This window comes from Fukomys damarensis, unplaced genomic scaffold (assembly GCF_012274545.1).
Source record: "Fukomys damarensis isolate Sample0158 unplaced genomic scaffold, DMR_v1.0_HiC HiC_scaffold_38, whole genome shotgun sequence".
NCBI lineage: Eukaryota > Metazoa > Chordata > Mammalia > Rodentia > Bathyergidae > Fukomys > Fukomys damarensis.
Window position 1 is genome coordinate 54,640,864 of NW_022900950.1, and position 12,237 is coordinate 54,653,100.

The 12,237-nt window shown below is 43.2% G+C and overlaps 1 protein-coding gene across 1 annotated transcript; it reads right to left on the reverse strand.

Moving 5' to 3' along the window:
* Window positions 1-561: 561 nt before the first annotated feature.
* Rgcc (regulator of cell cycle) lies at window positions 562-12,124 on the reverse strand. Its single transcript, XM_033759947.1, has 6 exons — window positions 12,072-12,124; window positions 11,950-12,017; window positions 11,631-11,867; window positions 3,765-3,872; window positions 2,283-2,345; window positions 562-967 (listed from the first exon to the last, which is right to left on the reverse strand). The coding sequence occupies exons 1-6, from the start codon at window positions 12,122-12,124 to the stop codon at window positions 960-962; spliced, it is 537 nt and encodes a 178-aa protein (XP_033615838.1). The 3' UTR covers window positions 562-959.
* Window positions 12,125-12,237: the final 113 nt, after the last annotated feature.

The following is a 12,237-nucleotide window of genomic DNA, read 5'->3' on the forward strand; positions in this document are numbered from 1 at the left end:
AAAAAAAAAAAAAAAAAAAAAAGTAACAACAACAAAGGCAGGTAGGTGTGGGTTTGCGCATTTCTCGTACAAAGCTCTCCTATCAAAGCCTTGCATCTGAACATTCTGGCTAACATTAGCTCAATGCAGCACCACCAAATCTTCCTTTGCCCACACTTAGAAAGAGCACCTTCATTTTGAAGTCCTCCAGCTGCCACAACTTTCCCTCCTATTTAAATCCTGGAGTTTGAGTACAACTGATATTTTCCTTAATTCAAGGAAAGAGCAGATGCACCTTCAAAGGTGCCACGATAGGACAAGGTGGGTGGGATAAAAGAACAAACTAACATCCATCAAGACCACAATCCTCATGTTAAAATTTCCCATCAGCCCTGTGTCAATATGGCCCTCTAAAACTGAATGAGCTCAAAGGAAAGCATTCCTAAGTTTATCATCTTTGTGCCTAAGTGTAACCCAGCAGTACCCAGGGTCCTAGTTAAGAGTACAGATGCTTATTCCCACTAGGCTATTATTGAATGAAAATATATTGAGAGAAATGAAGAAAAAGAAAGTTTACAAAATACAGGCTCCAGTTCCACTTTTATTTGTATACAAAAATATATTACAATGGAGGAAGCATATTACTATTTCCAACTATATATAATTACAAATATTTTCATAAAAGCACTTTAAATTACAGAAAAGTTATGTTTTAAAAGAAAAATACAACATTAGCATAGATCATCTGTTCTAATACATTGCAGGTAGGGAAACAAAATCAGTTTCACCATCTGAATTGCCCAGAGGAAGGACGAAGAGCTAATCTTAGAGTGGACCTAAGAATGGCCTGGTGGTAGATAAATGAATGCTCATCTCTTTTTCCTCTGGCAGCAGCTGATTTTCTAGTAGCTGATTTTTCCAGGTCCTGGGAGCTTTTTGAAGCTTCTTTTATGTGATGTAAGGACCTGGAACTCCTTACTTCACATACCTGCAGAAAGGAGATAGGTCAAGTCAGCCACTCACAGAAGTTCACAATTCTTAGGCTTAGCCACATCACAGAGTCTCAGACTGGCATCAAAGCACTAAACTTAATGGCAGACTTCCCACATAATGTGTCCGATTAACTGGAATGACTGGGCAGCCAGCTGCGATTATCATGAAGAAGAGAGGCTTGTTACATGAGTCTGATACAAATTGTGCCTCAATTATAATAATCTCTGTCACAACAGGCCTAGGTCCTCTGATGTAGGATGGTGGTGCATATAAGAAAAAGGGCAATAAAATCTTCAAGTAAATGGAAATGATATAAAGACTTTCTACCTGATACGTCACAAAGAGTATTAAGAACAGTTCTTTTGGAGCTGGGGATTTAGCTCAGTAGCTCTGTGCCTGCCTCGCAAGCACAAGGTCCTGCGTTCGATCCCAGGTACCACAAAACAAACAAACAAACAAAAAACAGTTCTTTTTAAGTAGCCACTTTCGGATCTAATTTAGTAGAGTATAGCATAAAATGCCTCATATAGAAAATTCACCCTTTCATCAAAAATATTAAGAGACTGTGACAAGATTCTCTGAGGCCTATCCCATGACTGAACAAGACCCTGCTGCCATGAAACCATTTGTGGAAACTCATTCTGGAAACTTACATTGGTCCTCCTGGCTCTCACAACCTTGTCTTTTCAAATATGTGTATGTAGAAAGATTGTGACAGTTCCTCCCTCTAGACCTCCCTGTTGCAGTTATGATCTGATGTCTCCAGCTTCCAATATTTTTGGTCATAAAAAATAGGTTACCATTAGTATAATTCCTGAATGCGAAGCAAGTGTGGTGTACTTCATTTGGGTCACTTGATAATTGACTTGGTCTCCCCAAGCCAGTCCTCTCCTTGGCACTCAAGTCTGAGATGAGAGACCCCACCAAGATCCTGAGAAATACGGGGAAATTACCCTGGACCCTGGGATGGAAGGCTCCAGCTTGCTAGAGTAAGGCTTGTGCGACTGAACGGATCGTTTCTTCTCTGAGAAACCCGGCCATCAGGGTGGTGACGCTCCAGTCTTGCTGCTCAATTTCCATTTCCCAAACAAAAAACCACTATTTGCTGGTGACCTGTTCTCACCAAACACACTCTAATATGTTTATCCACAGAAAATCTTTCTGAGCCACTAGGCCTATTTCTAAACCCAAAGAAGCTTTATGATGTAACTTCCTGCCCCCAGCCAAGCTGGTAAACATTATAGCACTTTATCAGAAGTGTCAGTTAGCTTTTTCTCTGATTTTTTTTTTAATAGCAGGCATGTACTCACTTGCTAATGTTCTGTCAAGATCAGCAATAAAGTCCTCCAACTCTTTTGTGTCTCCTAACTTGGCTGTAAAAAGAGGAGAGTTTGTTTTCCATATTAAAGATGATCCCATGTTTAAGTTTTCAAAGATAAGAGAATTTCCAGGATTATGGAATGGATCATTTTCATTTTACATCTCTATCTTTAAAAAGGAAAGCTTATTGAAGTGTATCCTGTACCAGCCCTAAGTTTAATTCCTGCTGTCCTTGCCTCTTGATGTAATTTTGCTTGTGTCACTACCCTAGGGAAATATACAGCCCTCAGAACCCTTCCAGGGTGAAATAGATAAAGAACTACTATTGTTCCTCATTCCATTATCCTACCTAGATGCCAGCACAAGCTATTAAGTCCATATTTAGATTCTGTTCTCTCCAAAGCCTGCAGTATAGACTTTATCCATCTATTTCACTTGGCTCTGTAGTGTTTATCATTTGAGCCTTCCCTGAAATGCACTGCTACAAATAGTTCATTGTTCTTAGTTTTTCAAGTCACTTTGCCACTGGGGGGCTATTTTCCCTCTTTAATTCCTACAGAATTAGGCAGCAAATCTAAGCACAATTTAAGCCACCTTCTAGACTACTCCATCTCTGAATTCCACAGATTCATTAAAAACTGAAAGCTGGACAATGGCTGAATCCCCGGTGGCTGCTAATGCTGCTGGGTTAAGAAAAGAATTTTAAAATACCTCCTTCAAGAAAGAGAAAAGTTCTGTCTTAATGCCAGATTGAGAAAAGTGATGGAATCTTCATATTTCTTTTTAATGTATTTTCACTTTATGGCATTTTACAACCATTTTCAGCAAATATAACATTACTTAGGAGGGAGAAACCTCCCTTTGTTTTCAAAAGGGCACTTGTCCAGTATAAGAGAACATTAAACTTTCTGACTAGGGACACTCTGCGAGTTCCAAAAAAAGAGAAATGGCTCATGCATCCTTAAAAACTTTTTAGTTCTATTAGTAATCACAGTAGCACCAGACTAAAGCTGCTATTTTGAATTATATTACATCACTGCCTGTCTCACAATGATGAGCCTGTTTAATTACTAAACTGGTCATCTGAAAGTATTGGTTAAACAGTTAATGCAATAAAAAACAATCCTCCTTTTTATAAAGCCAAACTGCTGAGCTTTAAATTCTAGAACCAACTAGACAGGGAGGAACCTAGTGAGAAGATATCCTTTGGTACAGCCTCATTTATACCACATGAGAGAACCGTCTAGCATTTACAAGTTATCTTTCTTTGGGTGTAGAACCCCAAAATCATCTGATCTTGTTCTAACACCAATCAAAACACTAAGATGTAATAAATTCCACTTCACATTCTCCCCTACTAAGATATTATCCTCATCTGTCTGCTTGCATGTTTGGGAAAGGTTGGCTGGGGATAAAGGAAAGAGAGAAGAGCTGAGAAGTAGGCAAACTCACGCTCTGACTAAGGAGCTTACCTTTCCGAGGGGTGATGGAGGGAGATAGTAGGGCTGGGGCAGAGTCTGTTGGAGAATTTAGTTTTTCATCACTGAAGCTGAAGCTGTTTCTGTAAAGTGAATCTGCACCTTCCAGAAAAGAAATCATACTCATTAAAATGGTAGTCAGTAAACTGTAGACTCGTCAGTCTATTAACTCCAGATAAGAAGTTTATCTTCAAAAGGAACAAAAATGGCAAATCTTTAGTAAGCAGAGAGAATTCCAGATTTTATGTTTATTCCCCTCAATGATTACAGGAAGGGCGGACTGCATATGTGCATGTGAGCATGTGTCTCCAGTCAAGCACAGCAAAACCCTTGCTTCCTTAAAAAACTATGATGGAATCATTAGGACCAGACCTCTTCTGGCACACAGAAGCAACTGAACAAATGTCAACCCCAATGATCAAGCAATAAAAAATGTCCCTCTGCCCTCTGAATCTCCTAAAATACAAGCACAAAGTTGGGCCCTTTGACTTAATAATCTTCTCTCCCAGCCAGGAATGGTGGTACTCTGAGAGGCTGAGGCAGAAGGACTGCAAGTTCAAACTCAGCCTGGTCAACTTAGTGACTTAGCTAAGAGACTTAGTGACTTGTCTCAAAATTTAAAAAAATTTTTTTCTGTTTGAGATTGGGTCTCTTTACATAGTTCAGGCTGACCATGGACTCACTATGTAGCCCACCCAGGCTGACCTTGAACTCTCAGTAATCCTTCCAGCTCAGCCTCCCAAGTGCTGGAATCATAGGCAAGTGCCACGACATGTGGCTCAAAAAAAAAATTTTTGTTTTTAAAGGGCTTGAGAAAGGTCCTGGGTTCAATAACACACACACATACACACAAATTATCATCATCTTCATCCTTGCTCTCTGGTCATGAGAATTTTTATCATGAATCTCTCTCCCAAGATCTTACAGTCTAGGGACAAGCTAGAGTCGAAAATGAAGATTTCCAGTGGTCTATCTACAACAGACATGCAAGGGGTCTCACTATTCCTATTCTCATACTTCCAAAGTGACGGAAGGCAAAGTCCCTACCGAAGCAGGGCTACAGGAGGCCCAGAAGCAAATGCCCTTGAGCAAGCAGTGTATCTTGTCCTCAATAAAAATAGAAAGTTAAGACTTAATGATCCTTAAAGCGCCCCCCCTCCCCCGCCAGCCTTGGAGTTCTGAGATTCGATTTCTCTAGGTTCTGCTGAGGAGAAGGAAACCAGCCCTCTGTCAGCCCAGTGCCAGCCCTGAGGGGTGGTGACATGTAGAGAGTAGCACCGAGTCAGAGAGCTCAAAAGCACAGCAGGCAGCGGAAGCAGGATGTGGCCACTGTGGTCACAATGGAACAGCCTCCCAGTTAATGCAGAACACAAAAACCAGCCCAGGTTGTAGCATAGACAAGCTCTGGAAAGGCTCTTCTGGTGAGGAGAGTGGCTAAATACTGAGGGCATTGCTGGGCTGCCTCTTTCCCTTAGAGTTCCTTTACTTTAAGGTAATTCTGTTCAGCTCAAGGGAGACAAAAACATCTTGCTTTGGTTCCCTTAAGTCAAAATGAATTTAACTAAGTCACATAAGACATGTTAGAAAAGAATTAGTACTTCAGAAAGAGGTTTCTGGTCTGGAAAGAATTCAGCTTCATTACTTAAAGGCCACTACCTTTTAAGGCACCTTAGCTGGCTTTCTTTCCTCCTTCCTTCTGACCAGGTGGCCCAGCCGCCATCTTGTTTTCTTTCTTTCCACATGTCTGTCTAGTCCACTTCACCAAACATGTGTAAACCTTTGTGATCCACCCTCACAATCTATTCTTCCTTCAAGAGATCCAGCTCAAGTCATCTAAAAGGACCATAATCGTTTTGAGATTTCATGATGAACACCTACTTACTGAGAACCAAAACACCTGAACTTAAAACCTACATGTCCCCCAAAAAATACAATCCTCAGAATGACAGTCCTCTGTAAAGAAGAGCTGCATGGTCATCTAAATTGCAGAAACAATTGAGCACCCTTGATCATTTCTATTTTTGACATTCCTGAGAAATCTTGTGAGAACCAGTTTGGCCCCCCAATTTTCCTAAGAGTACGTGACCATGGAACACTTTTTATGGCCCTGCACTTAGTATTTCTCAAGACACTGGTGCTCTCCCAGAACTTGACTTGAAAATTTCCTGCTTGGTGCCAGGGATTTAGCTCAGTGGTGCTGCCGCCTGCCTTGCCAAGTGCAAGGACCTGAGTTCAATCCCTGGCACAAAAAATAAATAAATAAAAATTAAAATTCAAAAAACTCCTGCTTTGTGCACAGGGCATGGTGGCGCATGCCTGTAATCCCAGCACTCGGGAGGCTAATGCAGGAGGATCGCTGTGAGTTCGAGACCAGCCTGGACTACATAGTGAGTTCCAGGTCAGTCTCAACTACATAGTGAGACCCTGTCCCAAAAAAACTCCTGCTTTGTGCACAGGGCATGGTGGCGCATGCCTGTAATCCCAGCACTCGGGAGGCTAATGCAGGAGGATCGCTGTGAGTTCGAGACCAGCCTGGACTACATAGTGAGTTCCAGGTCAGTCTCAACTACATAGTGAGACCCTGTCCCAAAAAAACTCCTGCTTGGCTTGTCAGCAGAGCTCACCTCTACAAGACAGTCCCTTACACACAGGAAAGTGGCTATGCCCATTGCAGACCTATGGAAGAGCATTAGTATTTGTCACTGCAACAACCAGGAGACTCATCATGAATACACATGAAAAACTTGGCGGGGAGGGAAAAAAGTAAGACTTAGAGTTAAGGAAACTACAGAGGATCCCAGGAGAACTGACCACAAGCCAGAAGATATATGAGGCCCTGGGCACATTATCCTTGGCTCTGAAATAATTCAGGAATTTCACCCTATCTGAGATCTAGAGTTCAAGCTCCAAGACTCACTGGCCCAGAACCTGGGTGGCTCTGGTCTTTATCTCCCAAAACAGTTGGCACTTGGGAGCCATTACAAACACCACACCTCATTCCACCCCCGCCTGCATGCAATACTGACACTTCTGACTTTGGACTTCAACTCTGTTCTGCCCCAACACCAGCAATTTAATAGCCACATATTAATATTCTTTGGGGAAAAGGGACAGCACAATGAGTTCACCTTTCAGGCAAGTAGACCAAAGATTACTGAGTGTTTAGGAAAGAAACTATCTCAACATATAAAAAGACTACTGTACAAGATAACAGTAGAAAAGAAGGCATCCAAGGGCTGGGGATTTAGCTCAGTGGCACCATGCCTCAAAAGAACAAGGTCGAGTTCAATCCCTGGTACAAAAAAAAAAAAGAAAAGGAAAGAAGGCATCAAATGAGGATTCAGCCAAAGCTCAGGGCAGCTCAGGTGGCTTGGGAAATACTGGGGAAAAGGAGCCAGAAAAACTCACAGAATGGCCCCAGTTTGCCTCTAATCCTTCAGAGTCTGGTCCATGATCCAAGTACTTTCTCCAAACTCAAGACAACTGACTTTTATTTATTTTAATTTTTGGTACTGAGGATTGAATCCGGGCCCTTGCACTTGCGAGGCAGGTGCTGGAACCACTGAGCTAAATCCCCTGCCCAAGACAACTGACTTTTATTTAACTGATAAATCCAGTGGCAAGCCAAACTATCAAAATGGGCAGCAGTTCCTCTTATTACCATACTAATGAACTCATGGTACTTCCACAATAAAGGTCAAAGAGGAAAAAAATTTCAAGTTACAGTATTTCTATATATAAACATGCACACAGGCACGTCAGCATAGCATAAGCTCACTTCCCCACTCCCCACTCTTGCTCCAGACACCTCTCCACAAACACACACAGTTAGCTCACACCCTGCCAGCTCACTGTCACACAGTACCTGTCATCTCTTTCCATGAGGTACAGAGTCTACTGATACCATTCACATAAAAAAATAAAAAGAGCGTCCCCAGATCCCCCTTGCTAAACCACTATGGACAAAAAAAAAAAACCACTATGGGGCCGGGGATTTAGCTCAGTGGTTCCTACACCTTCCTTGCAAGCACAAGGACCAGAGTTCAATCCCTGGTACCAAAAAAAAAAAACAAAACAACAACACTATGGACAGAGTGTAGCAGAGGTCATATGAGAGGGCGATAACCACCTACGCACTCTGTGTATGGCCTTAATAATTTTTCCCCCCTAAAGTTCTTAGCAAAATAGAGAACAGCAGGTCAGGAAAGAAAAGTCATCATAGAGAATAAAAGGAATAAGATTCTAGGTCCTGGCTTTCTGCTCTAATTTGACAGCAGCAAAATTCTTGGAAGTTTCTCTTCAGGGATCCCCAAGAAAAAATTTTCAACACAGAGGAACCTCAAACTCTAGATCACTTTACGTGTACTCAATAAAATTTCTTCCCATGGACTTTCATTAAGAGTCCACAATGAATAGAACCTCATGAGGGGTGTTGTAGTAGATTAAAGGGTAAGCAAGGCCTAACTTCTTGTTCCTTTCCCTCCTCTGGAACTATCTATTCCTTGCAAGATGACAGCCAGCCATTCGGTCTGATAAAATGACAGCAATATGTCACTGGCTGATAGCATATTCATGTATTATTGCCCCACCCCTGTGTCAGGTGTTACTACTAATGGTGGCTCAAAGGACTCAAAACAGTGATGATTTGGAAAACTTCAGAAGGTGGTAAGCCTGGGTATTTCAGGGCCTTATAACAGTCTACTTCACTCAGCTCTGAAGCCCTACCTCAGAAGCATCTCAAAACCCTATTAGAAGGCTCAGTGCACCTGCCTCACAAGCACAAGGCCCTGAGTTCAATCACCAGTACCAAAACAAAAAAACAAAACCAAAACAAACAAACAAAAAAACCACCCCATTAGAAATATCCATGGCAGGCCCACTCAGGGCACTAAAACCAAGAATCTCAAATTCTGGGACTGAATTTTCTAAGACACTATCAAAAGTATATGAAATATACAACTGCTAACTTCAGGTGCACCAAATGAGCTTGAGAAACTCCATGGCCAAAACAGAGGATTGTTTAAAAGGCAGGTATAAATTTTGAGATTGAGGGAGAATGGGGTTGGGAGAAAAGTAATTTAAGGTTAGCACCAATATGTGCTACTCCAAAAGAGTAAAACCACAGAGAGTAAACCTTGCCCAGAGCTCCTGTAAATATAGAACAATCCCACACATTTACAGCAAACAAACTATAGTAATTTACTGAGACAAAGAAAGTCTTGGGTCTCTTTTGCTTTTTCCACAGGGGATGGCAGGGATGGAGGGGAGGAGTGGTTCTCCACCCCAGAATCTAAATTCTTACAGCTTCAATAAAGGAGGATATAACAAGAAAGAGCTGAGATTCTCATTTTCACCACTGTGGCCCCAGTGCCCCTTCTATGACTGCTCTGTCCCTCTAGATGACTCACCAGGCATCAGAGTAAGACCTGTCACTCACAAGGGATTCTTAACATCGTACCATGAGGGCATCCTGATGGCTCTTAACTGGCCTCATCCTCTCATGGCTTGAACCAGTTCAAAGTTCTGGTCTCAGTAGCTCCTAGGCAGATGGGTCACAACTATCTGTCATTCTGGTTCTCCAGGGCCCATAAGGTCCCCTCCCCTGGGACCAGACCAGAATACTCTAGGCAAAGATTTGCAAATATCCCAACTCTTGCTTATGCTAAAGAAGCCAGTTCCTCATTCCCTAAAATATCTATTACGTCATAGTCTTAGCACACAGAGTAGACCTCAGACTTTTCCTATTAAATAGGAAAACATTACCTCCTAAAAAGAAAAATGCAAAAGAAAAAAGAAAACTCAGAATATCAGACCTAAATTCATTCTACCTAAAACCAATCAGTAAAGTATAAATTAACACATCAGTTAAAATTTGGAATAAAAACACATTTGAGAAATCAAGCTATACTTTCACGGTTTTAAAGATATTTTGGTCCTCTCTTATCTTAGGAATTTCTAGGCACTACTGACCTGCTAGCTCACCTTGAGGAGAGACCTTCAAATACAACCACCACTGACTGATAAATCAATACACACTTTGGGTTCAATACTTTCATCTATTTCCATACTAGCCAGCCATCTATGGTGACAGAACAAGGCCGGAGAGTCAGCCCATGTGATTCTTCTATTTTATCAGAAAAATGTTATCAGATAATGTTACCTAACTTCATAACTCATAAAGATCACTAAGAACAGCAGAGAAATCACTAATATAATAAATATTCATAGTAAGGGCTCGGTAAAATTGAACTGCTGGTTGCCCCTTTTGGAGAGCTAATTTTCAGTAGGCTGCTCTCTCAAGCATTCTCTTCCACAGAAAAACATCAAAGGGGCAAATGAGTATTACAAATGTCTGCGCTCAATTCTTGGCAGCAATTAAGATACACATTCTATTCCTCCTTGAGAAATTACTATTTAGACATACACACAACTCCTGCCAAGACTATTTCTAACTAGTCTTGTGGGGAACAAACTAGACTTACAGCAGGACTTGCAATCAGCCGTGAATGGGTGAGTTCTGAGCATATTCTAGCAGAATGAGGCTGTGGCTTAGAAAGAAGCTGTTCTTTGCCATAGAGCAGCAATAACTAGCTTTCTTTTCCATGGAGGAGAGAATTTCTATTTGATTAATAACTTGCTCCACACCCCCTTTAAGTTTGCCGCAGGTATTGAGACAAATTTCAAAAATTTAACACTTCCTTTCAGACACTGAAAATGAACAGCCAAGATATTAGCAAAACAACAACAACAAAAAAAAACTAAAAAACACCCCAATCCAAGAAGAAAATTAGCACAGTCTTCCACCCCCTTTCAATTCAAAAGTTACAGCTTCTGGCAAGACTTCCAGGAAAACTCAACTGGAACTCAGGTTTCTGACTCAAACTCTGACCAGGGTGTGCTGAGGGCTGTTATTTATCCCTTGTCAGAAAGAAGGACTCTTTGCCCACTAACAAGGAAGAGAGCTCCAGATTTCAGAATCAGAGAATCACAAGGAAAGGCCATTACTTCCATATCCACTACCAAGTAAAGGCAAGGAGATTTCCTACATATCACGCGTGTAGGGATTAAAAGCTCAAGAATAAACAGAAGAATTTAAAGTTCACTTTTAAAATGGTTTTGGAAACCAATCACACAATTTTAAAAAGTCACTATATTTGGTGTTTAACATTTAAACAGGTATCCACAATCTTCTAGGACATTCGAGTTCCTAAGAGCTGTCTCTTTTATAAGGTTAAGACAGACACCCTGGGGATGATCCTCACTGGGAGAAAGGTCACCAGGACCTCAAGCATCTGCTCCCTGGCTCCCACCCCAGCCTACGTGGTGGACCTGTCTGAAAACAGACACTCTCAACGCTTTTAAACTTTGCAGTGCTAGGGAGTCTTTCAAAATCTCAGCAACACGTCTGGGAGCTCAAAGCCCGAAGAAAATGCAACAAGTTATTTCAAAAAATTCCAAGAAGAGCAGCAGCTTATGAAACCTTTCCTGGTTTCACAAACGCTTCAGTGCTGTGCTCTCACGAGTCCCCGCCTGCCCGCCTACTCCAGCGGCACTTGTTCCACACACTCTTAAAAAGTCATGACTCGGGAGAGAAAGGCAGAGGAAGGAGAGGAGGAGAAGCAGTGGAAAGGTCTGGCTCGGTCCCATGGGTCCCCTCTGGCTGTATCAGAAAAAGCTGCTAGATTGCTCCAGCCTCCTGACACACCTGGGCACAACCAGGTAGACCAACGAGTCGGGTCCTCAGCTCCGCAAGCCTCCAGGTCTTAGTTCCCTGGACCCCAGATAAGGACACCAGAGCCCGACGTAGCAGGCCTGAGCTTCGTGGTCCTAGGACACCGTCCCGGGAAGGGCCACACTTACTCTCTGAGTCGCTAAAGCCGCTGCTGTCACTGACGCTGGCGCTGCTCCGCCGCTTCATGCGCTCCAGATGCTCCTCGTAGTGGAAGTGGCGCTGGTGAAAGGGCGACGCGAAGTCTGCCAGCACCGCGTCAAACTCGCACAGCGCGTCAGTCAGCTCAGTGGCGGCCGCAGAGGCCAAGGCCGGGGCTAAGGGTAGGGACGGTGGGCTCAGCGGATGGGTTTCGAGGATGGGCACCGCTGCCGGGAACAACTAACAGGCGCTTGCCGGGCGTCAGCCAGTTACCACAGCTCTCCCAGCCGCCCTCCCAGTGCATCCTACATCCGAGCCCACTGTACAGGTAGGAAGCAGTGCCTCGGCCACCTGCGAGGATGAAGCCCAGCTCGGTGCTAATGGACACAGCACGCGCTTTCCCACGCGCTGCCGGGTCCCACGCTCCTTACTCAGGGTGGGGGCGGGGGCGAACCTGGCGGGAGTCGGGAGGCTGAGTCAGCATGCGCCTCACAGATCGGGCTCGGGGAGCCCTGGGGGCAGGCAGAGTCTCGCCCGCCAGGATGGGAAGGCGGGAGTGTAAAGGGAACACAAGGAATCCCGCTTCTCAGTCCCCCG

Coding starts and splice junctions, on each gene's coding strand:
- Rgcc (XM_033759947.1), bottom strand. CDS start 12,124: ATGCTGACTCAGCCTCCCGACTCCCGCCAGGTTCGCCCCCGCCCCCAC. Junction 12,018..12,071: donor CGCCCCCGCCCCCACCCTGA/GTAAGGAGCGTG, acceptor TGTGTCCATTAG/CACCGAGCTGGGCTTCATCC. Junction 11,868..11,949: donor CCTGTACAGTGGGCTCGGAT/GTAGGATGCACT, acceptor TGTTCCCGGCAG/CGGTGCCCATCCTCGAAACC.